The 27,152-nt window shown below is 47.8% G+C and overlaps 1 protein-coding gene across 1 annotated transcript in view; it reads left to right on the plus strand.

Annotated features, from left to right (window-relative positions):
* Nucleotides 1–27,152, plus strand: part of LOC109884267 (plexin-B3-like) — a 203,929-nt gene that overhangs the window by 171,082 nt on the left and 5,695 nt on the right. The window contains 13 exon segments of the mRNA XM_031803673.1: nt 1,427–1,605; nt 8,988–9,054; nt 9,217–9,363; nt 10,195–10,260; nt 10,262–10,349; nt 11,512–11,615; nt 13,804–13,885; nt 17,715–17,869; nt 18,296–18,456; nt 18,752–18,899; nt 19,216–19,280; nt 20,818–20,893; nt 22,001–22,075. Coding sequence (XP_031659533.1) covers nt 1,427–1,605; nt 8,988–9,054; nt 9,217–9,363; nt 10,195–10,260; nt 10,262–10,349; nt 11,512–11,615; nt 13,804–13,885; nt 17,715–17,869; nt 18,296–18,456; nt 18,752–18,899; nt 19,216–19,280; nt 20,818–20,893; nt 22,001–22,075 — 1,413 coding nt within the window.

A 27,152-nucleotide genomic window follows, 5' to 3' on the forward strand; every position in this document is an offset into this window, starting at 1 on the left:
GAGGGGGGCTCCACTGAGTCAGGACCTGGACGTGCCAGAGTCCCGCAGGCAGACAGTAGAACAAGGGCTGGGGCAAAATCAACCAGCCTCCTCCACAACCAAACTGTTCCCTTATCAGGGTGAGCAATACATAGCCCAGGCTGAGTGGCGCACAACTCGCTGTCTAAAATCGGATTTATACCGAAACGTTTATTCACTACAGTTTTGAAGGACGTCTCTAGGGCGAAGCCACATTTCTGTGCACCAACAACAAAAGATTTCTCGACCTCTAACTCTCCTCGTCCTCCTCCTCCTCCGTCTCCTCCCATCCTCGCCCTCCCTTCTCCCCTCTTCCTCCGTCCCTCTTCTCCTCTCCTCGCCATCCTTCTTCCCTCTCCTCCTCCCTCCGTCTCCCCCCTCCTCCTCCTCTATCTCCCTCTCCTCCCCCTCTCCCTCGCCTCCTTCCTCCCTCTCCTCCTCCTCCTTCTCCTCTCCTCTCCTTCTTCCTCTCCTTCTTCCTCTCTCTCCTCTCCTTCTTTCCCTCTCCTCTCCTCTCCTTCTCCTCCTCTCCCTTCCTCCATCTCCCTCCTCTCCTTCCCCATCTCCTCTCCTTCCTTCTCCCCCTACTCCTCTCCTTCTCCCTCTCCTCCTCTCCTTCTCCTCCCTCTCCTCGTCTCGTTCTCCTCTCCCCCTACTCTCCTTCTTCCTCGTCCTTCTCCCCCCTCCTCCTCTCCTTCTCTCTCCTTCTCCTCTCCTCCTCTCCTCTCCTCCCTCTCCTTCCTCCCTCTCCTCCCTCCTCTCCTCTCCCCTCCTCCTCTCCTTCTCCCTCTCCTCCTCTCCTCCTTCTCCCTCTCCTCCTCTCCTCCTTCTCCCTGCTCCACTCTCCTTCTCCCTCTCCCTCCTCCTCTCCTCCCTATCCTTCTCCTCCTACCTCCTCTCCTTCTTCCCTCCTCCCCTCCTTCTCTCCCTCTCCTCTCTCTCCCACTCCTCTCCTTCTTCCTCTCCTCCCCTCCTTCTCCCTCTCCTTTCTCCCCCTCCTCCTCTCCTTCTCTCCTTCTCCCCTCCTCCTCCCTCTCCTTCTCCCTCTCCTTCTCCCCCTTCTCCTCTCCTTCTCTCCCTCTCCTCCCCTTCTCCCTCTCCCCCTCCTCCCCCTCCTTCTCCTTCTCCTCCCCTCCTTCTCCCCCCTCCTCCCGTCCTTCTCCTTCTCCCCCCTCCTCCCCTCCTTCTTCCTCTCCTCCCTCTCCTTCTCCCTCTCCCCCTCTCCTCCTCTCCTTCTCCCCCTCCTCCTCCCTCTCCTCCCCTCCTTCTTCCTCTCCTCCTTCTCCCTCTCCTCCTCTCCTTCTTCCTCTCCTCCCTCTCCTTCTCCCTCTTCTCCTCCCCCTCCTCATCTCCTTCTCCCTCTCCTCCTCTCCTTCTCCCTCTCCTCCTCTCCTTCTCCCCACTCCAGTTCATCCACACCCTCGAGGCCCAGCAGAACTTCTCCCAGCGTGACCGTGGCTACGTGGCGTCTCTCCTGACCATGGCCCTGCACGACCAGCTGGAGTACTTCACTGATGTCATGAAGACCTTACTGGGAGACCTGGTGCTGCAGTACGTCACCAAGAACCCCAAACTCATGCTGCGCAGGTGGGTCTTTAGGAAGCCTGGGGTGGGTCCTGGTGGACCTGAACCGGTTACATCTCAAATATCACTCTATAGGGAAATCTCTTTGACCAGGGTCTATATATAGTGGTCTCTTTGACCAGGGTCTATATATAGTGGTCTCTTTGACCAAGGTCTATATATAGTGGTCTCTTTGACCAGGGTCTATATATACATCTCCAAGGTGGCATAGCAGTTCAGACGTCTTTTGTCCTCGTCTTGTCGTGTCCTGTATATATATATATTTACAACTTTTTCACATACATTTTATTTTTATTTTCCATCAACTCATCTTCAAAACACTCTCCTGCAACCCGCCTCACCAATGTATATTTATAAAAAAGTATTATTTACCTCAGATCTGTAATCCTCCAAGAAGCTAGCCAGAAACTCCAAGAAGCTAGCCTGAAACTAGCCAGAAGCTAATCCAGAAGCTAGTTCAGAAGCTAGTTGGCTCCTTTACTGGCAAGTCGTTGGTGTTCAGCTAACCACGGTTTGTGGTCATCGGCTATCCTTTGGCTCGAAAGTCTATCGCCAGTTCTGTACGGCGCAGCGCGGCTCGGAGCGGAGCATACCGGACCAATTTTTCTCTCCATGTCCCTGGATTTCGACTGCTCTCTGGACATTCATGCCCGGATCTCACAGCTAGCTAGCTGCTATTCGTGTGACTATCGGCCTTCGTCGATTCCGGAGCAAACATCAATTGTTCCGGAGCTAGCAAGCTCCGTCAATCACTCCTGAGTTCCATCAATCGCACCTGGGCTGCAGTCGCCTATCCGGACCCGTTTTGCTGCCTTCGCGGAGCCCCACCGGGCCTTCACAACTGGACTGCCGACGTTATCTACCCGAAGGAGTTATTCGGCTGGCTCCTCCGTCGCGACCTGAACGCCCATCTGCGGCCTGCTAACCGTTAGCTGTCTTACCGGCTGCTATCTGAATAGACAATCGGACAATTTTTTTATTTATTTTTATTATTATTATGTTTTCTTCTTGGGCCTCTATAACTATATCTATTGTTTTTATTTTTGTTGTTGTTGTGTGATTTGGATTGATCCCCTCTACCACACGGAACCCCACTAATCTACTGACGGAGCGCAGGAGGTGGCTAACAACAGACCTCCATCCTATGCTAGCTTGCTACCGATGCCCTGGCTAGCTGTCTAAATCACCAACCAACCTCTCCACTCACCGGACCCTTTTGATCACTCGACTAAGCATGCCTCTCCTTAATGTCAATATGTCTTGTCCATTTCTGTTCTGGTTAGTGTTTATTGGCTTTTTTCACTGTAGAGCCTCTAGTCCTGCTCACTATACCTTATCCAACCTATTAGTTCCACCACCCACACATGCAATGACATCTCCTGGTTTCAACGATGTTTCTAGAGACAATATCTCTCTCTTCATCACTCAATACCTAGGTTTACCTCCACTGTATTCACATCCTACCATACATTTGTCTGTACATTATACCTTGATGCTATTTTATCGCCCCCAGAAACCTCCTTTTACTCTATGTTCCAGACGTTCTAGATGACCAATTCTCATAGCTTTTAGCCGTACCCTTATTCTACTCCTCCTATGTTCCTCTGGCGATGTAGAGGTGAATCCAGGCCCTGCAGTGCCTAGCTCCACTCCTATTCCCCAGGCGCTCTCTTTTGACGACTTCTGTAACCGTAATAGCCTTGGTTTCATGCATGTTAACATTAGAAGCCTCCTCCCTAAGTTTGTTCTATTCACTGCTTTAGCACACTCTGCCAACCCGGATGTTCTAGCTGTGTCTGAATCCTGGCTTAGGAAGACCACCAAAAACTCTGACATTTTAATTCCAAACTAAAACATTTTCAGACAAGATAGAACTGCCAAAGGGGGCGGTGTTGCAATCTACTGCAAAGATAGCCTGCAGAGTTCTGTCCTACTATCCAGGTCTGTACCCAAACAATTTGAACTTCTACTTTTAAAAATCCACCTCTCTAAAAACAAGTCTCTCACCGTTGCCGCCTGCTATAGACCACCCTCTGCCCCCAGCTGTGCTCTGGACACCATATGTGAACTGATTGCCCCCCATCTATCTTCAGAGTTCGTGCTGCTAGGTGACCTAAACTGGAACATGCTTAACACCCCAGCCATCCTACAATCTAAACTTGATGCCCTCAATCTCACACAAATAATCAATGAACCTACCAGGTACCTCCCCAAAACCTTAAACACGGGCACCCTCATAGATATCATCCTAACCAACTTCCCCTCTAAATACACCTCTGCTGTCTTCAACCAAGATCTCAGCGATCACTGCCTCATTGCCTGCATCCGTAATGGGTCAGCGGTCAAACGACCTCCACTCATCACTGTAAAACGCTCCCTGAAACACTTCTGCGAGCAGGCCTTTCTAATCGACCTGGCCGGGGTATCCTGGAAGGATATTGATCTCATCCCGTCAGTAGAGGATGCCTGGATATTTTTTTTAAATGCCTTCCTAACCATCTTAAATAAACATGCCCCATTTAAGAAATTTAGAACCAGGAACAGATATAGCCCTTGGTTCTCCCCAGACCTGACTGCCCTTAACCAACACAAAAACATCCTATGGCGTTCTGCATTAGCATCGAACAGCCCCCGTGATATGCAGCTGTTCAGGGAAGCTAGAAATCATTATACACAGGCAGTTAGAAAAGCCAAGGCTAGCTTTTTCAAGCAGAAATTTGCTTCCTGCAACACTAACTCAAAAAAGTTCTGGGACACTGTAAAGTCCATGGAGAATAAGAACACCTCCTCCCAGCTGCCCACTGCACTGAAGATAGGAAACACTGTCACCACTGATAAATCCACCATAATTGAGAATTTCAATAAGCATTTTTCTACGGCTGGCCATGCTTTCCACCTGGCTACTCCTACCCCGGACAACAGCACTGCACCCCCAACAGCAACTCGCCCAAGCCTTCCCCATTTCTCCTTCTCCCAAATCCATTCAGCTGATGTTCTGAAAGAGCTGCAAAATCTGGACCCCTACAAATCAGCCGGGCTAGACAATCTGGACCCTTTCTTTCTAAAATTATCTGCCGAAATTGTTGCCACCCCTATTACTAGCCTGTTCAACCTCTCTTTCGTGTCGTCTGAGATTCCCAAAGATTGGAAAGCAGCTGCGGTCATCCCCCTCTTCAAAGGGGGGGACACTCTTGACCCAAACTGCTACAGACCTATATCTATCCTACCGTGCCTTTCTAAGGTCTTCGAAAGCCAAGTCAACAAACAGATTACCGACCATTTCGAATCTCACCATACCTTCTCTGCTATGCAATCCGGTTTCAGAGCTGGTCATGGGTGCACCTCAGCCACGCTCAAGGTCCTAAACGATATCTTAACCGCCATCGATAAGAAACATTACTGTGCAGCGTATTCATTGATCTGGCCAAGGCTTTCGACTCTGTCAATCACCATATCCTCATCGGCAGACTCGACAGCCTTGGTTTCTCAAATGATTGCCTCGCCTGGTTCACCAACTACTTCTCTGATAGAGTTCAGTGTGTCAAATCGGAGGGTCTGCTGTCCGGACCTCTGGCAGTCTCTATGGGGGTGCCACAGGGTTCAATTCTTGGACCGACTCTCTTCTCTGTATACATCAATGAGGTCGCTCTTGCTGCTGGTGAGTCCCTGATCCACCTCTACGCAGACGACACCATTCTGTATACTTCCGGCCCTTCTTTGGACACTGTGTTAACAACCCTCCAGGCAAGCTTCAATGCCATACAACTCTCCTTCCGTGGCCTCCAATTGCTCTTAAATACAAGTAAAACTAAATGCATGCTCTTCAACCGATCGCTACCTGCACCTACCCGCCTGTCCAACATCACTACTCTGGACGGCTCTGACTTAGAATACGTGGACAACTACAAATACTTAGGTGTCTGGTTAGACTGTAAACTCTCCTTCCAGACCCATATCAAACATCTCCAATCCAAAGTTAAATCTAGAATTGGCTTCCTATTTCGCAACAAAGCATCCTTCACTCATGCTGCCAAACATACCCTTGTAAAACTGACCATCCTACCAATCCTCGACTTTGGCGATGTCATTTACAAAATAGCCTCCAATACCCTACTCAACAAATTGGATGCAGTCTATCACAGTGCAATCCGTTTTATCACCAAAGCCCCATATACTACCCACCATTGCGACCTGTACGCTCTCGTTGGCTGGCCCTCGCTTCATACTCGTCGCCAAACCCACTGGCTCCATGTCATCTACAAGACCCTGCTAGGTAAAGTCCCCCCTTATCTCAGCTCGCTGGTCACCATAGCATCTCCCACCTGTAGCACACGCTCCAGCAGGTATATCTCTCTAGTCACCCCCAAAACCAATTCTTTCTTTGGCCGCCTCTCCTTCCAGTTCTCTGCTGCCAATGACTGGAACGAACTACAAAAATCTCTGAAACTGGAAACACTTATCTCCCTCACTAGCTTTAAGCACCAACTGTCAGAGCAGCTCACAGATTACTGCACCTGTACATAGCCCACCTATAATTTAGCCCAAACAACTACCTCTTTCCCAACTGTATTTAATTTTAATTAATTTATTTATTTTGCTCCTTTGCACCCCATTATTTTTTATTTCTACTTTGCACATTCTTCCATTGCAAAACTACCATTCCAGTATTTTACTTGCTATATTGTATTTACTTTGCCATCATGGCCTTTTTTGCCTTTACCTCCCTTCTCACCTCATTTGCTCACATCGTATATAGACTTGTTTATACTGCATTATTGACTGTATGTTTGTTTTTACTCCATGTGTAACTCTGTGTCGTTTTATCTGTCGAACTGCTTTGCTTTATCTTGGCCAGGTCGCAATTGTAAATGAGAACTTGTTCTCAACTGGCCTACCTGGTTAAATAAAGGTAAAATAAAAAAAATTTAAAAAATATTGTGTTCTCTTTGACCAGGGTCTATATATAGTGGTCTCTTTGACCAGGGTCTATATATAGTGGTCTCTTTGACCAGGGTCTATATATAGTGGTCTCTTTGACCAGGGTCTATATATAGTGGTCTCTTTGACCAGGGTCTATATATAGTGGTCTCTATGACCAGGGTATATATACTGGTCTCTTTGACCAGGGTCTATATATAGTGGTCTCTTTGACCAGGGTCTATATATAGTGGTCTCTATGACCAGGGTCTATATATAGTGACCAGGGTCTATATATAGTGGTCTCTATGACCAGGGTCTATATATAGTGGTCTCTTTGACCAGGGTCTATATATAGTGGTCTCTTTGACCAGGGTCTATATATAGTGGTCTCTTTGACCAGGGTCTATATATAGTGGTCTCTTTGACCAGGGTCTATATATAGTGGTCTCTTTGACCAGGGTCTATATATAGTGTTCTCTATGACCAGGGTCTATATATAGTGGTCTCTTTGACCAGGGTCTATATATAGTGGTCTCTTTGACCAGGGTCTATATATAGTGGTCTCTATGACCAGGGTCTATATATAGTGACCAGGGTCTATATATAGTGGTCTCTATGACCAGGGTCTATATAGTGGTCTCTATGACCAGGGTCTATATATAGTGGTCTCTTTGACCAGGGTCTATATATAGTGGTCTCTTTGACCAGGGTCTATATATAGTGGTCTCTTTGACCAGGGTCTATATAGTGGTCTCTATGACCAGGGTCTATATATAGTGGTCTCTATGACCAGGGTCTATATATAGTGGTCTCTTTGACCAGGGTCTATATATAGTGGTCTCTATGACCAGGGTCTATATATAGTGGTCTCTATGACCAGGGTCTATATATAGTGGTCTCTTTGACCAGGGTCTATATATAGTGGTCTCTTTGACCAGGGTCTATATATAGTGGTCTCTATGACCAGGGTCTATATATAGTGACCAGGGTCTATATATAGTGGTCTCTATGACCAGGGTCTATATAGTGGTCTCTATGACCAGGGTCTATATATAGTGGTCTCTTTGACCAGGGTCTATATATAGTGGGTCTCTTTGACCAGGGTCTATATATAGTGGTCTCTTTGACCAGGGTCTATATATAGTGGTCTCTTTGACCAGGGTCTATATATAGTGGTCTCTTTGACCAGGGTCTATATATAGTGGTCTCTTTGACCAGGGTCTATATATAGTGGTCTCTATGACCAGGGTCTATATATAGTGGTCTCTTTGACCAGGGTCTATATATAGTGGTCTCTTTGACCAGGGTCTATATATAGTGGTCTCTTTGACCAGGGTCTATATATAGTGGTCTCTTTGACCAGGGTCTATATATAGTGGTCTCTTTGACCAGGGTCTATATATAGTGGTCTCTTTGACCAGGGTCTATATATAGTGGTCTCTATGACCAGGGTCTATATATAGTGGTCTCTTTGACCAGGGTCTATATATAGTGGTCTCTTTGACCAGGGTCTATATATAGTGGTCTCTATGACCAGGGTCTATATATAGTGGTCTCTTTTACCCGTTTTGTGTAACAGAGGTGGTTCGGTGAACCACCTGATGAACCAGTTATTTAGCGGTGTGAAGACCAGATTCCCAGGCTTTTACATTGTTCCTAACTTCTCTCTTTCCTCCCTATTTTCTCTCCTTCCCTCTCTCGCTCTTCTCTCTCTCGCTCTCTTCTCTCTCTCGCTCTCTTCTCTCTCTCGCTCTCTTCTCTCTCTCGCTCTCTTCTCTCTCTCGCTCTCTCTCGCTCTCTTCTCTCTCGCTCTCTTCTCTCTCTCGCTCTCTCTCTTCCCTTGTCTCTCTTCTCTTCTCTTCTCTCTCTCTTCTCTCTCTCGCTCTCTTCTCTCTCTCGCTCTCTCTCGCTCTCTCTCGCTCTCTCTTCTCGCTCTCTCTCTCCATCTCGCTCTCTTCTCTCCATCTCGCTCTCTCTCTCGCTCTCTTCTCTCTCTCGCTCTCTTCTCTCTCTCTCTCTCTCTCTCTCTCTCTCTCGCTCTCTCTCGCTCTCTTCTCGCTCTCTTCTCTCTCTCGCTCTCTCTCTTCCCTTCTGTCTCTCTTCTCTCTCTCTTCTCTTCTCTCTCTCGCTCTCTTCTCTCTCTCGCTCTCTCTCGCTCTCTCTCTCGCTCTCTTCTCTCTCGCTCTCTTCTCTTCTCTCTCTCTTCTCTTCTCTCTCTCTTCTCTTCTCTCTCTCTTCTCTTCTCTCTCTCGCTCTCTTCTCTCTCTCGCTCTCTCTCTTCTCTTCTCTCTCTCTTCTCTTCTCTCTCTCTTCTCTTCTCTCTCTCGCTCTCTTCTCTCTCTCGCTCTCTTCTCTGTCTCTCGCTCTCTTCTCTCCATCTCTCTCTCTCTCTCTCTTCTCTCCCTCTCTCGCTCTCTCTCGCTCTCTCTCTTCTCTCGCTCTCTCACTCTCTCTCGCTCTCTCAGGACGGAGACAGTGGTGGAGAAGATGCTCACCAACTGGATGTCCATCTGTCTCTACTCCTTCCTCAAGGTGTGTGTGAACCTGAACATTTTTCCTGACTTCTTCATTACCCACAGAAATGTGTCAAATCAAATTGTATTTGTCACATACACGTGTTTAGCAGATGTAGCGAAATGCTTGTGTTGTCATAAATACGTGTGTATCTGACTGTCCTACTGTGTGCCCCTGTAGGAGGTGGCTGGGGAGCCCCTGTATATGCTGTACAGAGCCATCAAGTACCAGGTGGATAAGGGACCAGTAGACGCTGTGACGGGGAAGGCCAAGCGTACCCTGAACGACAGCCATCTACTGAGAGAGGACATCGACTACTCCTCGATCGTACGTCTCTCATCATCAGAAATCTTCTTTTGAACCGTTTCCAAATAGATTTGTTGTGGTTGATGTCTGGAAGAGAGAAGTCACTCCACTTCTTATGAAGATGTCTGAGTCCACCTTAAATCCACTGATACACTTCAGCTGCATTTCAAATGGCACCCTATTCCCTATATAGTATAGACCCATATAGACCATAGGGCTCCGGTCTAAGTAGTGCACTATATAGGGAATAGGGTTCCATAGGGCTCTGGTCTACAGTAGTGCACTATGTAGGGAATAGGGTTCTATAGGGCTCTGGTCTAAAGTAGTGCACTATATAGGGAATAGGGTTCTGGTCTAAAGTAGTGCACTAGATAGGGAATAGGGTTCTATAGGGCTCTGGTCTAAAGTAGTGCACTATATAGGGAATAGGGTTCCATAGGGCTATGGTCTAAAGTAGTGCACTAGATAGGGAATAGGGTTCCATTTCACACACTACTCTCTCTCTCTAAACTCTTTACTACTCTCTCCTCTGTCTGGTCAGACTCTGGTGGTGAAGGTTTGTTTGTGTGTTGACATCGTCCCCCCTTCTCTCTCCTCTGGCCAGAATCTGACGGTGAAGGTTTGTTTGTGTGTTGACATCGTCCCCTCTCCTCTGGTCAGACTCCGGTGGTGAAGGTTGTTTGTGTGTTGACATCGTCCCCCCTCCTCTCTCCTCTGGCCAGAATCTGACGGTGAAGGTTTGTTTGTGTGTTGACATCGTCCCCCCTCCTCTCTCCTCTGTCTGGTCAGACTCTGACGGTGAAGGTTTGTTTGTGTGTTGACATCGTCCCCCCTCCTCTCTCCTCTGGTCAGACTCTGGTGGTGAAGAGTGGTGTGGAGGTGCAGCCGTGTCCCGTCAAGGTGTTGGACACCGACACCCATCACACAGGTCAAAGACAAGATCCTAGACCAGATGTATAAAGGAGCTCCCTTCTCACAGAGACCTGCTGCAGACTCACTGGACCTGGGTAAGGAATAGAGGCCTGGGTAGGGAACAGAGGCCTGGGTAAGGAACAGAGGCCTGGGTAAGGAACAGAGGCCTGGGTAAGGAACAGAGGCCTGGGTAAGGAACAGAGGCCTGGGTAAGAACAGAGGCCTGGGTAAGGAACAGAGGCCTGGGTAAGGAACAGAGGCCTGGGTAAGGAACAGAGGCCTGGGTAAGGAACAGAGGCCTGGGTAAGGAACAGAGGCCCGGGTAAGAACAGAGGCCGGGTAAGGAACAGAGGCCCGGGTAAGGAACAGAGGCCCGGGTAAGGAACAGAGGCCCGGGTAAGGAACAGAGGCCCGGGTAAGGAACAGAGGCCCGGGTAAGGAACAGAGGCCCGGGTAAGGAACAGAGGCCCGGGTAAGGAACAGAGGCCCGGGTAGGAACAGAGGCCCGGGTAAGGACAGAGGCCCGGGTAAGGAACAGAAGGAACAGGGCGTAAGGAACAGAGGCCGGGTAAGGAACAGAGTCCCGGGTAAGGAACAGAGGCCCGGGTAAGGTATAGAGGCCCGGGTAAGGAACAGGGACCGAAGTCCCGGGTAAGGAACAGAGTCCGGGTAAGGAACAGAGTCCCGGGTAAGGAACAGAGTCCCGGGTAAGGAACAGAGTCCCGGGTAAGGAACAGAGTCCCGGGTAAGGTACAGAGGACCCGGGTAAGGTATAGAGGCCCGGGTAAGGAACAGGGACCGAGGCCCGGGTAAGGAACAGGGACCCGTTGTCTATGGCTATTGTTACCTCAATGAATATAATAGCAAAACTCTACTAATGAATTTGATGTTTTAATTGGTGGTCAACGTGGCGTTTTAATTGGTGGTCAACGTGGTGTTTTAATTGTGGTCATTGTGGTGTTTTAATTGTGGTCAACACACCAGCTCTGGTTTCCAGAACCTTTAGTAAGAAATACTGAACCGTCAGTTTGTAAAGCACCATTCATACAAGGTTACTCTGCAAACAGAGATCTGGGTATGTGACGGAGATGGTTGTATGAACCAGAACTCGCGTCAGCTCCCCAAGCTAATCACTAGGCTTGAGCTTACCGGGCTAGCACGGTCTTGTAACGTTCAGTTAACCAGGGTTAACACAGGCATTCTGTCCTGAGGATGTTTTCGTCACTGATATGAGGTGAATGTGATTTTCGTCGTCAGAATGGAGATCGGGGCAGGCGGGTCACCTGACTCTGTCAGACGATGACGTCACAGCAGTCGTCCAGGGGAGCTGGAAGAAACTCAACACTCTGCAGCACTACAAGGTACCACACACACACACATACAAAAACAACCCCTACACCCATACACACGACCCCCCTATACACACACGACCCCTACACACACACGACCCCTACACACGTGACCTCCACACACGCGACCCCCACACACGCGACCCCCACACACGCGACCCCCACACACACGACCCCTACACACACCACCCCCACATACATGACCCCCACACACATGACCCCCATACACACGACCCCTACACACACGACCCCCACACACGACCCCTACAAACACGACCCCCACACACACGACCCCTACATACACGACCCCTACACACACAACCCCCACACACACGACCCCCACACACACGACCCCTACACACACGACCCCCACACACGCGACCCCCACACACACGACCCCTACACACACCACCCCCACATACATGACCCCCACACACATGACCCCAACACACACGACCCCTACACACATGACCCCCACACACATGACCCCCACACACACGACCCCTACACACACGACCCCCACACACGACCCCCACACACGACCCCTACACACACAACCCCTACACACACCACCCCTACACACACCACCCCCAAATACATGACCCCCACACACACGACCCCTACACACACGACCCCCACACACGACCCCTACACACACCACCCCCACATACATGACCCCCACACACATGACCCCTACACACACCACCCCCACATACATGACCCCCGCACACACGACCCCCACACACACGACCCCTACACACACGACCCCCACACACACGACCCCTACACACACGACCCCCACACACACGACCCCTACACACACGACCCCTACACACACAACCCCCACACACACGACCCCCACACACACGACCCCTACACACATGACCCCCACACACACCACCCCCACACACACCACCCCCACACACACCACCCCCACACACACCACCCCCACACACACCACCCCCACACACACCACCCCCACACACACCACCCCCACACACACCACCCCCACACACACCACCCCCACACACACCACCCCCACACACACCACCCCCACACACCACCCCCACACACACCACCCCACCCCCCACGACCCCTACACACACACCACCACCACCCCTACACACACACCACCCCCACACACACGACCCCCACACACACGACCCCCACACACACGACCCATACACACACGACCCCCACACACACGACCCCCACACACACGACCCCCACACACACGACCCATAAACACACGACCCCCACACACACGACCCCCACACACACGACCCCCACACACACGACCCCCACTCACACCACCCCCACACACACCACCCCCACACACACCACCCCCACACACACCGCCCCCACACACACCACCCCTACACACACGACCCCCACACACACGACCCCCACACACACGACCCCCACACACACGACCCCCACACACACGACCCCCACACACACGACCCCTACACACACCACCCCCACACACACCACCCCCACACACACCACCCCTACACACACACGACCCCCACACACACCACCCCCACACACACCACCCCTACACACACCACCCCTACACACACGACCCCCACACACACCACCCCCACACACCACCCCCACACACCACCCCCACACACACCACCCCCACACACACACACCACCCCCACACACACACCACCCCCCACACACACACCACCCCCACACACACCACCCCCACACACACCACCCCCACACACACACGACCCCTACACACACACGACCCCTACACACACACGACCCCCACACACACGACCCCTACACACACCACCCCTACACACACCACCCACACACACCACCCCCACACACACCACCCCCACACACACCACCCCCACACACGACCTCCACACACACGACCCCCACACACGACCCCCACACACACCACCCCCAATCACACGACCCCCACACACACCACCCCCACACACACGACCCCTACACACACGACCCCCACACACACCACCCCCACACACACACGACCCCCACACACACGACCCCCACACACACCACCCCCAATCACACGACCCCCACACACACCACCCCCACACACACGACCCCTACACACACGACCCCCACACACACACGACCCCCACACACACGACCCCCACACACACGACCCCTACACACACGGATGAGATCTGCTAAAGTACTTGTTTTCTCTCCTCAGGTGCCAGACGGAGCGACCGTGGCTCTGATCCCCAGATCAGCTGTCGTCATGGGGATACCCCAGGTCTACCAGACTGGAGAGAGTAAACACTGTTATACTAGAACCTGTTATACTACTATAGAACCTGTTATACCATATAACCTGTTATACTACTGTAGAACCTGTTATACCATATAACCTGTTATACTACTGTAGAACCTGTTATACCATATAACCTGTTATACTACTGTAGAACCTGTTATACCATATAACCTGGTAACTACTGTAGAACCTGTTATACCATATAACCTGTTATACTACTGTAGAACCTGTTATACCATATAACCTGTTATACTACTATAGAACCCGTTATACTACTGTAGAACCCATTATACTATAGAACCCGTTATACTACTATAGAACCCGTTATACTACTATAGAACCCGTTATACTACCGTAGAACCCGTTATACTACCGTAGCACCTGTTATACTATAGAACCCGTTATACTACCGTAGAACCCGTTATACTACCGTATAGCCTGTTATACTACCGTAGCACCCGTTATACTACCGCAGAACCCGTTATACTACCGTAGAACCCGTTATACTACCGTAGAACCCGTTATACTACCATAGAACCCATTATACTATAGAACCCGTTATACTACCGTAGCACCCGTTATACTACCGTAGCACCCGTTATACTATAGAACCCGTTATACTACCGTAGCACCCGTTATACTATAGAACCCGTTATACTACCGTAGAACCCGTTATACTACCGTAGCACCCGTTATACTATAGAACCCGTTATACTACCGCAGAACCCATTATACTACCGCAGAACACGTTATACTACCGCAGAACCCGTTATACTACCGCAGAACCCGTTATACTACGGCAGCACCCGTTATACTACCGTAGCACCCGTTATACTACCGTAGCACCCGTTATACTACCGTAGAACCCGTTATACTACCGTAGAACCCGTTATACTACCGCAGAACCCGTTATACTACCGTAGCACCCGTTATACTACCGTAGCACCCGTTATACTACCGCAGAACCCGTTATAGAACCCGTTATACTACCGCAGAACCCGTTATACTACCGCAGAACCCGTTATACTACCGCAGAACCCGTTACACTACCGTAGCACCCGTTACACTACCGTAGCACCCGTTATACTACCGCAGAACCCGTTATACTACCGCAGAACCCGTTATACTACCGCAGAACCCGTTATACTACCGCAGAACCCGTTATACTACCGCAGAACCCGTTATACTACCGTAGAACCCGTTATGCTATCGTACGTCATTACTGCAGCGATTTGATAGTGACCTTCAGTGTTATGGTCTGTTGTGGTAGCTGAGTAATGGAAGGAGGAACCAGACGGATATCTGTTAAACTAATTCCATCTTCATGGATGCTTCCAAAGTGTCACCCTGTCTGTGTTTAATGTCAACAGTAGGATACTACTATAATGAATATGGTGTGCCTCCCTCAATAGTGGTACCCTGTTACCCTGTGCCTCCCTCTATCTATAGTGGTACCCTGTTACCCTGTGTCTCCCTCTATCTATAGTGGTACCCTGTTACCCTGTGTCTCCCTCTATAGTGGTACCCTGTTACCCTGTGTCTCCCTCTATAGTGGTACCCTGTTACCCTGTGTCTCCCTCTATCTATAGTGGTACCCTGTTACCCTGTGTCTCCCTCTATAGTGGTACCCTGTTACCCTGTGTCTCCCTATATCTATAGTGGTACCCTGTTACCCTGTGTCTCCCTCTATCTATAGTGGTACCCTGTTACCCTGTGTCTCCCTATATCTATAGTGGTACCCTGTTACCCTGTGTCTCCCTCTATAGTGGTACCCTGTTACCCTGTGTCTCCCTATATCTATAGTGGTACCCTGTTACCCTGTGTCTCCCTCTATAGTGGTACCCTGTTACCCTGTGTCTCCCTCTATAGTGGTACCCTGTTACCCTGTGTCTCCCTCTATCTATAGTGGTACCCTGTTACCCTGTGTCTCCCTCTATAGTGGTACCCTGTTACCCTGTATCTCCCTCTATCTATAGTGGTACCCTGTTCCTCTGTGCCTCCCTCTATAGTGGTACCCTGTTACCCTGTGTCTCCCTCTATCTATAGTGGTACCCTGTTACCCTTTGTCTCCCTCAATAGTGTTACCCTGTGTCTCCCTCTATCTATAGTGGTACCCTGTTCCCCTGTGTCACCCTCTATAGTGGTACCCTGTTCCCCTGTGTCTCCCTCTATCTATAGTGGTACCCTGTTACCCTGTGTCTCCCTCTATCTATAGTGGTACCCTGTTCCCCTGTGTCTCCCTCTATAGTGGTACCCTGTTACCCTGTGTCTCCCTCTATCTATAGTGGTACCCTGTTCCCCTGTGTCTCCCTCTATAGTGGTACCCTGTTACCCTGTGTCTCCCTCTATAGTGGTACCCTGTTACCCTGTGTCTCCCTATATCTATAGTGGTACCCTGTTACCCTGTGTCTCCCTCTATAGTGGTACCCTGTTACCCTGTGTCTCCCTCTATAGTGGTACCCTGTTACCCTGTGTCTCCCTCTATCTATAGTGGTACCCTGTTACCCTGTGTCTCCCTCTATAGTGGTACCCTGTTACCCTGTATCTCCCTCTATCTATAGTGGTACCCTGTTCCTCTGTGCCTCCCTCTATAGTGGTACCCTGTTACCCTGTGTCTCCCTCTATCTATAGTGGTACCCTGTTCCCCTGTGTCTCCCTCTATAGTGTTACCCTGTGTCTCCCTCTATAGTGGTACCCTGTTCCCCTGTGTTACCCTCTATAGTGGTACCCTGTTCCCCTGTGTCTCCCTCTATCTATAGTGGTACCCTGTTACCCTGTGTCTCCCTCTATCTATAGTGGTACCCTGTTCCCCTGTGTCTCTATCTATAGTGGTACCCTGTTCCCCTGTGTCTCCCTCTATAGTGGTACCCTGTTACCCTGTGTCTCCCTCTATCTATAGTGGTACCCTGTTCCCCTGTGTCTCCCTCTATAGTGGTACCCTGTTACCCTGTGTCTCCCTCTATAGTGGTACCCTGTTACCCTGTGTCTCCCTCTATAGTGTTACCCTGTGTATCCCTCTATCTATAGTGGTACCCTGTTACCCTGTGTCTCCCTCTATAGTGGTACCCTGTTACCCTGTGTCTCCCTCTATAGTGGTACCCTGTTACCCTGTGTCTCCCTCTATAGTGGTACCCTGTTACCCTGTGTATCCCTCTATCTATAGTGGTACCCTGTTCCCCTGTGTCTCCCTCTATAGTGCTACCCTGTTACCCTGTGTCTCCCTCTATAGTGGTACCCTGTTACCCTGTGTCTCCCTCTATATATAGTGGTACCCTGTTACCCTGTGTCTCCCTCTATAGTGTTACCCTGTGTCTCCCTCTATAGTGGTACCCTGTTACCCTGTGTCTCCCTCTATAGTGGTACCCTGTTACCCTGTGTCTCCCTCTATAGTGGTACCCTGTTACCCTGTGTCTCCCTATATCTATAGTGGTACCCTGTCACCCTGTGTCTCCCTCAATAGTGGTACCCTGTTACCCTGTGTCTCCTATCTATAGTGGTACCCTGTTCCCCTGTGTCTCCCTCTATAGTGGTACCCTGTTACCCTGTGTCTCCCTCTATAGTGGTACCCTGTTACCCTGTGTCTCCCTCTATAGTGGTACCCTGTTCCCCTCTGTAGTATTTTCAGATTTGCCCTGTGTGTCCCTCTATAGTGGTACCCTGTTCCCCTCGGTAGTATTTTCAGATTTGCCCTGTGTCTCCCTCTATAGTGGTACCCTGTTACCCTGTGTCTCCCTCTATAGTGGTACCCTTTTCCCCTCGGTAGTATTTTCAGATTTGCCCTGTGTGTCCCTGTCTGGAACTGTAAGTGTGTCCCTCTGTGCGCTCCGTAGAGATGCCCATGTTGGAGGGGGAGGAGGGGCTGAGGCTGTGGCACCTGGTGAAGTCCAACGAGGAACCAGAGATCCCCAAACACAGCAGCATGAGAGAGAGGGAGAGGGCCAAGGCCATACCAGAGATATACCTGACACGACTACTATCTATGAAGGTAGGTACACACACACACACACACACACAGGGAACGGGTTCAGGCTATACCAGAGTGCATATCATAAGTATTCACCTTTCAGCAGGACAATAACCTAAAATACAAGACCAAATCTACATTGGAGTTTCTTACCAAGAAGACGATGAACGTTCCTGAGTGGCCGAGTTACAGTATACACCTAGCTGTGTGTCTAGCGGAAGTTGTCTCTCTCCTCTCTAGGGGACGCTGCAGATGGTATGGTATACACCTAGCTGTGTGTCTAGAGGATGTTGTCTCTCTCCTCCCTAGGGGTCGCTGCAGATGGTATGGTATCCACCTAGCTGTGTGTCTAGAGGATGTTGTCTCTCTCCTCTCTAGGGGACGCTGCAGATGGTATGGTATACACCTAGCTGTGTGTCTAGAGGATGTTATCTCTCTCCTCTCTAGGGGACGCTGCAGAAGTTTGTAGACGATGTGTTCATAGCCATTCTCAACACCAAGCGTCCTCCTCCCATCGCTGTGCGTTTCTTCTTTGACTTCCTGGATGACATGGCAGAGAAACACGGCATCGACGACCCCGAGACCGTGCACATCTGGAAGACCAACAGGTCAGTTTGTCATCGGTCTCCTGGTTACTGGTTTGTCCTTCTATACATTTTTAAATACAATTCAGTGAAATGAAACTCTTCCCTCCTTCTTCTATATTAAAAGTTCACTGCAGAGAGAAATAAGACTTTCGATGGTTGAAAGATTGACTGCGATCGGTGACAGAGCAGACTGATCACCTCGCGTCCTAAATAACAACTCACTGTGTCGGTGAACGACTGGACAAATGTGATATAGGTTTTTTTTGTATATTTTCTATGTCCTTTCAGTAACAATAGTCTTTGTGTTCCCTCCCAGCCTGCCTCTGAGGTTCTGGGTGAACATCTTGAAGAATCCTCAGTTTGTGTTTGACGTTCAGGTGACGGATAGCGTGGACGCCGTCCTCTCGGTCATCGCTCAGACGTTCATCGACTCCTGCACCACCTCCGAACACAAAGTCGGACGGGTCAGAGACACTTCTGTTGATGTTTATTTGTTTAACTTTAACTTATTTTGTATATATTGTCTCTATTATTATCAATACCCAAGTTTCAACATCTTGATTGTGTGATATTTTATTGATGGTATTTTCACAATGCAGAGAAATCAGTCATCGACGTTACCAATGATTCAGATTCTCAGCTCTTGTCGTTCCTCATCAGGTCTGTCCAGACAACTTTAGCCTGTGAGAACAGGTTAAGGAAAAGGAGTCTTGTATCTATCTATATTTTCTAATCCATATTAACACGTGTAGTGATGACAGTGGTTTTGTTGACCTGTAGGACTCTCCGGTGAACAAGCTGCTCTACGCCAGAGAGATCCCCAGATACAAGCAGCTGGTTGAGAGGTGAGACAGACTATCGTGCTCGGGAGTCCTGACAGATTTGAGTTGTGTTGATGTCTGTGAAGCAGGAAGTCACCCCGCTATGTAATGTAGATGTTCTACAGCTGGGTCAACCTTTACTCTGTGACTGATCCAAACTAATTAAGGTCAGACTGTAGACTGGAATCACCCTCCTCTCTGTGGACTTGCTGTGCAGGGATGATCCCAACTGTTTGTCTCCAAATACTACTGTTCTGTGGGTGTTGTTCCAGGTATTAGTGTTCTGTGGGTATTGTTCCAGGTATTACAGTGCAGTGTGGGTATTGTTCCAGGTATTACAGTGTGTTCTGTGGGTGTTGTTCCAGGTATTACAGTGTGTTCTGTGGGTATTGTTCCAGGTATTACAGTGTTCTGTGGGTATTGTTCCAGGTATTACAGTGTGTTCTGTGGGTATTGTTCCAGGTATTACAGTGTTCTGTGGGTATTGTTCCAGGTATTAGTGTTCTGTGGGTATTGTTCCAGGTATTACAGTGTGTTCTGTGGGTATTGTTCCAGGTATTACAGTGTGTTCTGTGGGTATTGTTCCAGGTATTACAGTGTTCTGTGGGTATTGTTCCAGGTATTACAGTGCAGTGTGGGTATTGTTCCATGTATTACAGTGTGTTCTGTGGGTATTGTTCCAGGTATTAGTGTTCTGTGGGTATTGTTCCAGGTATTACTGTGGGTATTGTTCCAGGTATTACAGTGTTCTGTGGGTATTGTTCCAGGTATTACAGTGTGTTCTGTGGGTATTGTTCCAGGTATTACAGTGTGTTCTGTGGGTATTGTTCCAGGTATTACAGTGTATTCTGTGGGTATTGTTCCAGGTATCACAGTGTGTTCTGTGGGTATTGTTCCAGGTATTACAGTGGTCTGTGGGTATTGTTCCAGGTATTACAGTGTTCTGTGGGTATTGTTCCAGGTATTACAGTGTGTTCTGTGGGTATTGTTCCAGGTATTACTGTGGGTATTGTTCCAGGTATTACAGTGTTCTGTGGGTATTGTTCCAGGTATTACAGTGTTCTGTGGGTATTGTTCCAGGTATTACAGTGTTCTGTGGGTATTGTTCCAGGTATTACAGTGCAGTGTGGGTATTGTTCCAGGTATTACAGTGTGTTCTGTGGGTATTGTTCCAGGTATTACAGTGTTCTGTGGGTATTGTTCCAGGTATTACAGTGCAGTGTGGGTATTGTTCCAGGTATTACAGTGTGTTCTGTGGGTATTGTTCCAGGTATTACAGTGTGTTCTGTGGGTATTGTTCCAGGTATTACAGTGTGTTCTGTGGGTATTGTTCCAGGTATTACAGTGTTCTGTGGGTATTGTTCCAGGTATTACAGTGTGCTGTGGGTATTGTTCCAGGTATTACAGTGTGTTCTGTGGGTATTGTTCCAGGTATTACAGTGTTCTGTGGGTATTGTTCCAGGTATTACAGTGTGTTCTGTGGGTATTGTTCCAGGTATTACAGTGTGTTCTGTGGGTGTTGTTCCAGGTATTACAGTGTGTTCTGTGGGTATTGTTCCAGGTATTACAGTGACATCCACAGTGCAGCGTCTGGCTGTTACCAAGAAATGAACTCTACTCTAACAGAGTTGTCTGGGGTGAGTGAGGTTTTAAACCCTACTTTAGTCTGCTCTCCTCTCCCCTCCCCTCTATTCTGCTCTCCCCTCCCCTCTATTCTGCTCTCCCTTCCCCTCCTCTCCCCTCCCCTCTATTCTGCTCTCCTCTCCTCTCTATTCTCCTCTCTTCTCTATTCTGCTCTCCTCTCTCCTCTCCTCTCTATTCTGCTCTCCTCTCTTCTGCTCTCCTCTCTCCTCTCCTCTCTATTCTGCTCTCCTCTCTCCTCTTCTCTCTATTCTGCTCTCCTCTCTCCTCTCTATTCTGCTCTCCTCTCTATTCTGCTCTCCTATCCTCTCTGCTCTCCTCTCCTATCCTCTCTGCTCTCCTCTCATCTATTCTGCTCTTCTCTATTATCCTCTCCTCTCTCCTCTCCTCTCTTCTGCTCTCCTCTTCTCTATTATCCTATCCTCTCTATTCTGCTCTCCTCTCTCCTCTCCCCTCTCCTCTCTATTCTGCTCTCTCCTCTCCTCTCTATTCTACTCTCTCCTCTCCTCTCTATTCTACTCTCTCCTCTCCTCTCTATTCTCCTCTCCTCTCTTCTGCTCTCCTCTTCTCTATTATCCTATCCTCTCTATTCTGCTCTCCTCTCCTCTCTATTCTGCTCTCCTCTCCCCTCTCCTCTCTATTCTGCTCTCTATTCTACTCTCTCCTCTCTTCTGCTCTCCTCTCTATTCTGCTCTCCTCTCTCCTCTCTATTCTGCTCTCCTCTCCTCTCTATTCTGCTCTCCTCTCTCCTCTCTATTCTGCTCTCCTCTCTCCTCTATTCTGCTCTCCTCTCCTCTCTATTCTGCTCTTCTCTCCTCTCTATTCTACTCTCTCCTCTCTATTCTGCTCTCCTCTCCTCTCTATTCTGCTCTCCTCTCCTCTCTATTCTCCTCTCCTCTCTTCTCCTCTCCTCTCTATTCTCCTCTCCTCTACTTCACTTTACTCTCCTCTCTGCTCTACATTTAAAACATGAATACTTTAATAATTTACTCTAGTGTTACATCATTCTAAAGTGAAATATACCTTGATGTGGTTGTAATTGCCTGTGCAGTAGCGTTATTTAACCAGTAGGTTGCAGTAACATGTGTGTCTTTCTATTTCAGAGTTTTGCCTCAGAGATGAACAGTCTGGTGGCTCTGCACGAGCTGTACAAGTACATCAACAAGTACTATGACCAGGTACACATACAGCGCCTTCGCAAAGTATTCAGACCCCTTGACTTTTTCAAAAAAAAGACACACTATACCACAATGACATCACTATACCACAATGACATCACTATACCACAATGACATCACTATACCACAATGACACACTATACCACAATGACATCACTATACCACAATGACATCACTATACCACAATGACACACTATACCACAATGACACACTATACCACAATGACATCACTATACCACAATGACATCACTATACCACAATGACACACTATACCACAATGACATCACTATACCACAATGACATCACTATACCACAATGACACACTATACCACAATGACATCACTATACCACAATGACATCACTATACCCCGCAATGACATCACTATACCCCGCAATGACATCACTATACCCCGCAATGACATCACTATACCCCGCAATGACATCACTATACCCCGCAATGACATCACTATACCCCGCAATGACACACTATACCGCAATGACATCACTATACCGCAATGACATCACTATACCGCAATGACATCACTATACCGCAATGACATCACTATACCCCGCAATGACATCACTATACCCCGCAATGACATCACTATACCCACCCGCAATGACATCACTATACCCCGCAATGACATCACTATACCCCGCAATGACACACTATACCGCAATGACATCACTATACCGCAATGACATCACTATACCGCAATGACATCACTATACCGCAATGACATCACTATACCCCGCAATGACATCACTATACCCCGCAATGACATCACTATACCCCGCAATGACATCACTATACCCCGCAATGACATCACTATACCCCGCAATGACATCACTATACCCCGCAATGACATCACTATACCCCGCAATGACATCACTATACCCCGCAATGACATCACTATACCCCGCAATGACATCACTATACCCCGCAATGACATCACTATACCCCGCAATGACATCACTATACCCCGCAATGACATCACTATACCCCGCAATGACATCACTATACCCCGCAATGACATCACTATACCCCGCAATGACATCACTATACCCCGCAATGACAAATCAAACCTTTTTTTTTTAAATGTTTGTAAATGTATTAAAATAAGTATACAGACACTTGTTAAAAATATTATAAAATTTTAAAAACACCTTATTTACATCAGTATTCAGACCCTTCGCTGTGAGACTCTAAATTGAGCTCAGGTGCATCCTGTTTCCATTGATCATCCTTGAGATGTTTCTACAACTTGACTAGAGTCCACATGTGGTAAATTCAATTGATTGGACATGATTTGGAAAGGCACACACCTGTCTATATAAAGGTCCCACAGTTGACAGTGCATGTCAGAGCAAAAACCAAGACATGAGGTTGAAGGAATTGTCTGTAGAGATCCGAGACAGGATTGTGTCGAGGCTGAGATCTGGGGAAGGGTGCCGAAACATTTCTGCAGCATTGAAGGTCCCCAAGTACACAGTGGCCTCCATCATTCTTAAATGGAAGAAGTTTGGAACCACCAAGACTCTTCTTAGAGCTGGCTGCCCGGCCAAACTTAGCAATCAGGGGAGAAGGGCCTTGGTCAGGGAGGTCACCAAGAACCCAATGGTCACTCTGACAGAGCTCCAGAGTTCCTCTGTGGAGATGGGAGAACCTTCCAGAAGAACAACTATCTCTGCAGCACTCCACCAATCAGCCCCTCCTCAGTAAAAGGCACATGGCAGCCCGCTTGGTGTTTGCCAAAAGGCACCTAAAGACTCTCAGACCATGAGAAACAAGATTCTCTGTTCTGATGAAACCAAGATTGAACTGTTTGACATGAATGCCAACTCTGGAGGAAACCTGGCACCATCCCTACGGTGAAGCATGGTGGTGGCAGCATCATGCTGTGGGGATGTTTTTCAGCGGCAGGGACTGGGAGACTAGTCAGGATCGAGGGAAAGATGAACAGAGCAAATCACAGAGAGATCCTTGATGAAAACCTGCTCCAGAGCACTCAGGACCTCAGACTGGGGGTCCTGAGCGCCAAAACGAACTGTGGCAAACCTTCAAGTCATTCCCAGCAATTCTACACATTTTGCAGTTTTTAATATGCTAACTGATTCAACCATGCTTACTACAAGTTTAGATAGCTGGACTAATTTACCTGACATGGGCTGATTGAGTGACTGCTGATGTTGCACCTTGTGTATTCTAGTATAACAAATGCTCAACGGGATGTTGAGACCCCGACTGAGTTCCTAAAAAATTCCTAAAAAATCTAATATATTTTTTGAATGTATTGGTCCGTGGGCAGCAATGTTGCTGTAGATCATCGTGTCTCTACTGTAATCTACTGTATTATCTGATAGTGAATGCTGCCTGTCTGTAGGTCATCGTGTCTCTACTGTAATCTACTGTATTATCTGATAGTGAATGCTGTCTGTCTGTAGGTCATCGTGTCTCTACTGTAATCTACTGTATTATCTGATAGTGAATGCTGCCTGTCTGTAGGTCATCGTGTCTCTACTGTAATCTACTGTACTATCTGATAGTGAATGCTGTCTGTCTGTAGATCGTGTCTCTACTGTAATCTACTGTACTATCTGATAGTGAATGCTGTCTGTCTGTAGATCGTGTCTCTACTGTAATCTACTGTACTATCTGATAGTGAATGCTGTCTGTAGGTCATCGTGTCTCTACTGTAATCTACTGTACTATCTGATAGTGAATGCTGTCTGTAGGTCATCGTGTCTCTACTGTAATCTACTGTACTATCTGATAGTGAATGCTGTCTGTAGATCGTGTCTCTACTGTAATCTACTGTACTATCTGATAGTGAATGCTGTCTGTAGGTCATCGTGTCTCTACTGTAATCTACTGTACTATCTGATAGTGAATGCTGTCTGTAGGTCATCGTGTCTCTACTGTAATCTAGTGTACTATCTGATAGTGAATGCTGTCTGTAGATCGTGTCTCTACTGTAATCTACTGTACTATCTGATAGTGAATGCTGTCTGTCTGTAGGTCATCGTGTCTCTACTGTAATCTACTGTACTATCTGATAGTGAATGCTGTCTGTAGGTCATCGTGTCTCTACTGTAATCTACTGTACTATCTGATAGTGAATGCTGTCTGTAGATCGTGTCTCTACTGTAATCTACTGTACTATCTGATAGTGAATGCTGTCTGTCTGTAGGTCATCGTGTCTCTACTGTAATCTACTGTACTATCTGATAGTGAATGCTGTCTGTCTGTAGGTCATCATGTCTCTACTGTAATCTACTGTACTATCTGATAGTGAATGCTGTCTGTCTGTAGGTCATCGTGTCTCTACTGTAATCTACTGTACTATCTGATAGTGAATGCTGTCTGTAGGTCATCGTGTCTCTACTGTAATCTACTGTACTATCTGATAGTGAATGCTGTCTGTAGATCGTGTCTCTACTGTAATCTACTGTACTATCTGATAGTGAATGCTGTCTGTCTGTAGGTCATCGTGTCTCTACTGTAATCTACTGTACTATCTGATAGTGAATGCTGTCTGTCTGTAGGTCATCATGTCTCTACTGTAATCTACTGTACTATCTGATAGTGAATGCTGTCTGTCTGTAGGTCATCGTGTCTCTACTGTAATCTACTGTACTATCTGATAGTGAATGCTGTCTGTAGATCGTGTCTCTACTGTAATCTACTGTACTATCTGATAGTGAATGCTGTCTGTAGATCGTGTCTCTACTGTAATCTACTGTACTATCTGATAGTGAATGCTGTCTGTCTGTAGGTCATTGTGTCTCTACTGTAATCTACTGTACTATCTGATAGTGAATGCTGTCTGTAGATCGTGTCTCTACTGTAATCTACTGTACTATCTGATAGTGAATGCTGTCTGTAGGTCATCATGTCTCTACTGTACTATCTGATAGTGAATGATGTCTGTAGATCGTGTCTCTACTGTAATCTACTGTACTATCTGATAGTGAATGCTGTCTGTAGGTCATCATGTCTCTACTGTAATCTACTGTACTATCTGATAGTGAATGCTGTCTGTCTGTAGGTCATCATGTCTCTACTGTACTATCTGATAGTGAATGCTGTCTGTAGATCGTGTCTCTACTGTAATCTACTGTACTATCTGATAGTGAATGCTGTCTGTCTGTAGGTCATCGTGTCTCTACTGTATTATCTGATAGTGAATGCTCTCTGTCTGTAGATCATCGTGTCTCTACTGTACTATCTGATAGTGAATGCTGCCTGTCTGTAGATCATCATGTCTCTACTGTAATCTACTGTACTATCTGATAGTGAATGCTGTCTGTAGGTCATCGTGTCTCTACTGTATTATCTGATAGTGAATGCTCTCTGTCTGTAGATCATCGTGTCTCTACTGTAATCTACTGTACTATCTGATAGTGAATGCTGCCTGTCTGTAGGTCATCGTGTCTCTACTGTACTATCTGATAGTGAATGCTGTCTGTCTGTAGGTCATCATGTCTCTACTGTAATCTACTGTACTATCTGATAGTGAATGCTGCCTGTCTGTAGGTCATGTCTCTACTGTAATCTACTGTACTATCTGATAGTGAATGCTGTCTGTACGTCATCATGTCTCTACTGTAATCTACTGTACTATCTGATAGTGAATGCTGTCTGTCTGTAGGTCATCGTGTCTCTACTGTAATCTACTGTACTATCTGATAGTGAATGCTGTCTGTCTGTAGGTCATCATGTCTCTACTGTACTATCTGATAGTGAATGCTGTCTGTAGATCGTGTCTCTACTGTAATCTACTGTACTATCTGATAGTGAATGCTGTCTGTCTGTAGGTCATCGTGTCTCTACTGTAATCTACTGTACTATCTGATAGTGAATGCTGTCTGTCTGTAGGTCATCATGTCTCTACTGTACTATCTGATAGTGAATGCTGTCTGTAGATCGTGTCTCTACTGTAATCTACTGTACTATCTGATAGTGAATGCTGTCTGTCTGTAGGTCATCGTGTCTCTACTGTAATCTACTGTACTATCTGATAGTGAATGCTGTCTGTCTGTAGGTCATCATGTCTCTACTGTACTATCTGATAGT

Source organism: Oncorhynchus kisutch, linkage group LG24 (genome assembly GCF_002021735.2).
Source record: "Oncorhynchus kisutch isolate 150728-3 linkage group LG24, Okis_V2, whole genome shotgun sequence".
Lineage (NCBI taxonomy): Eukaryota > Metazoa > Chordata > Actinopteri > Salmoniformes > Salmonidae > Oncorhynchus > Oncorhynchus kisutch.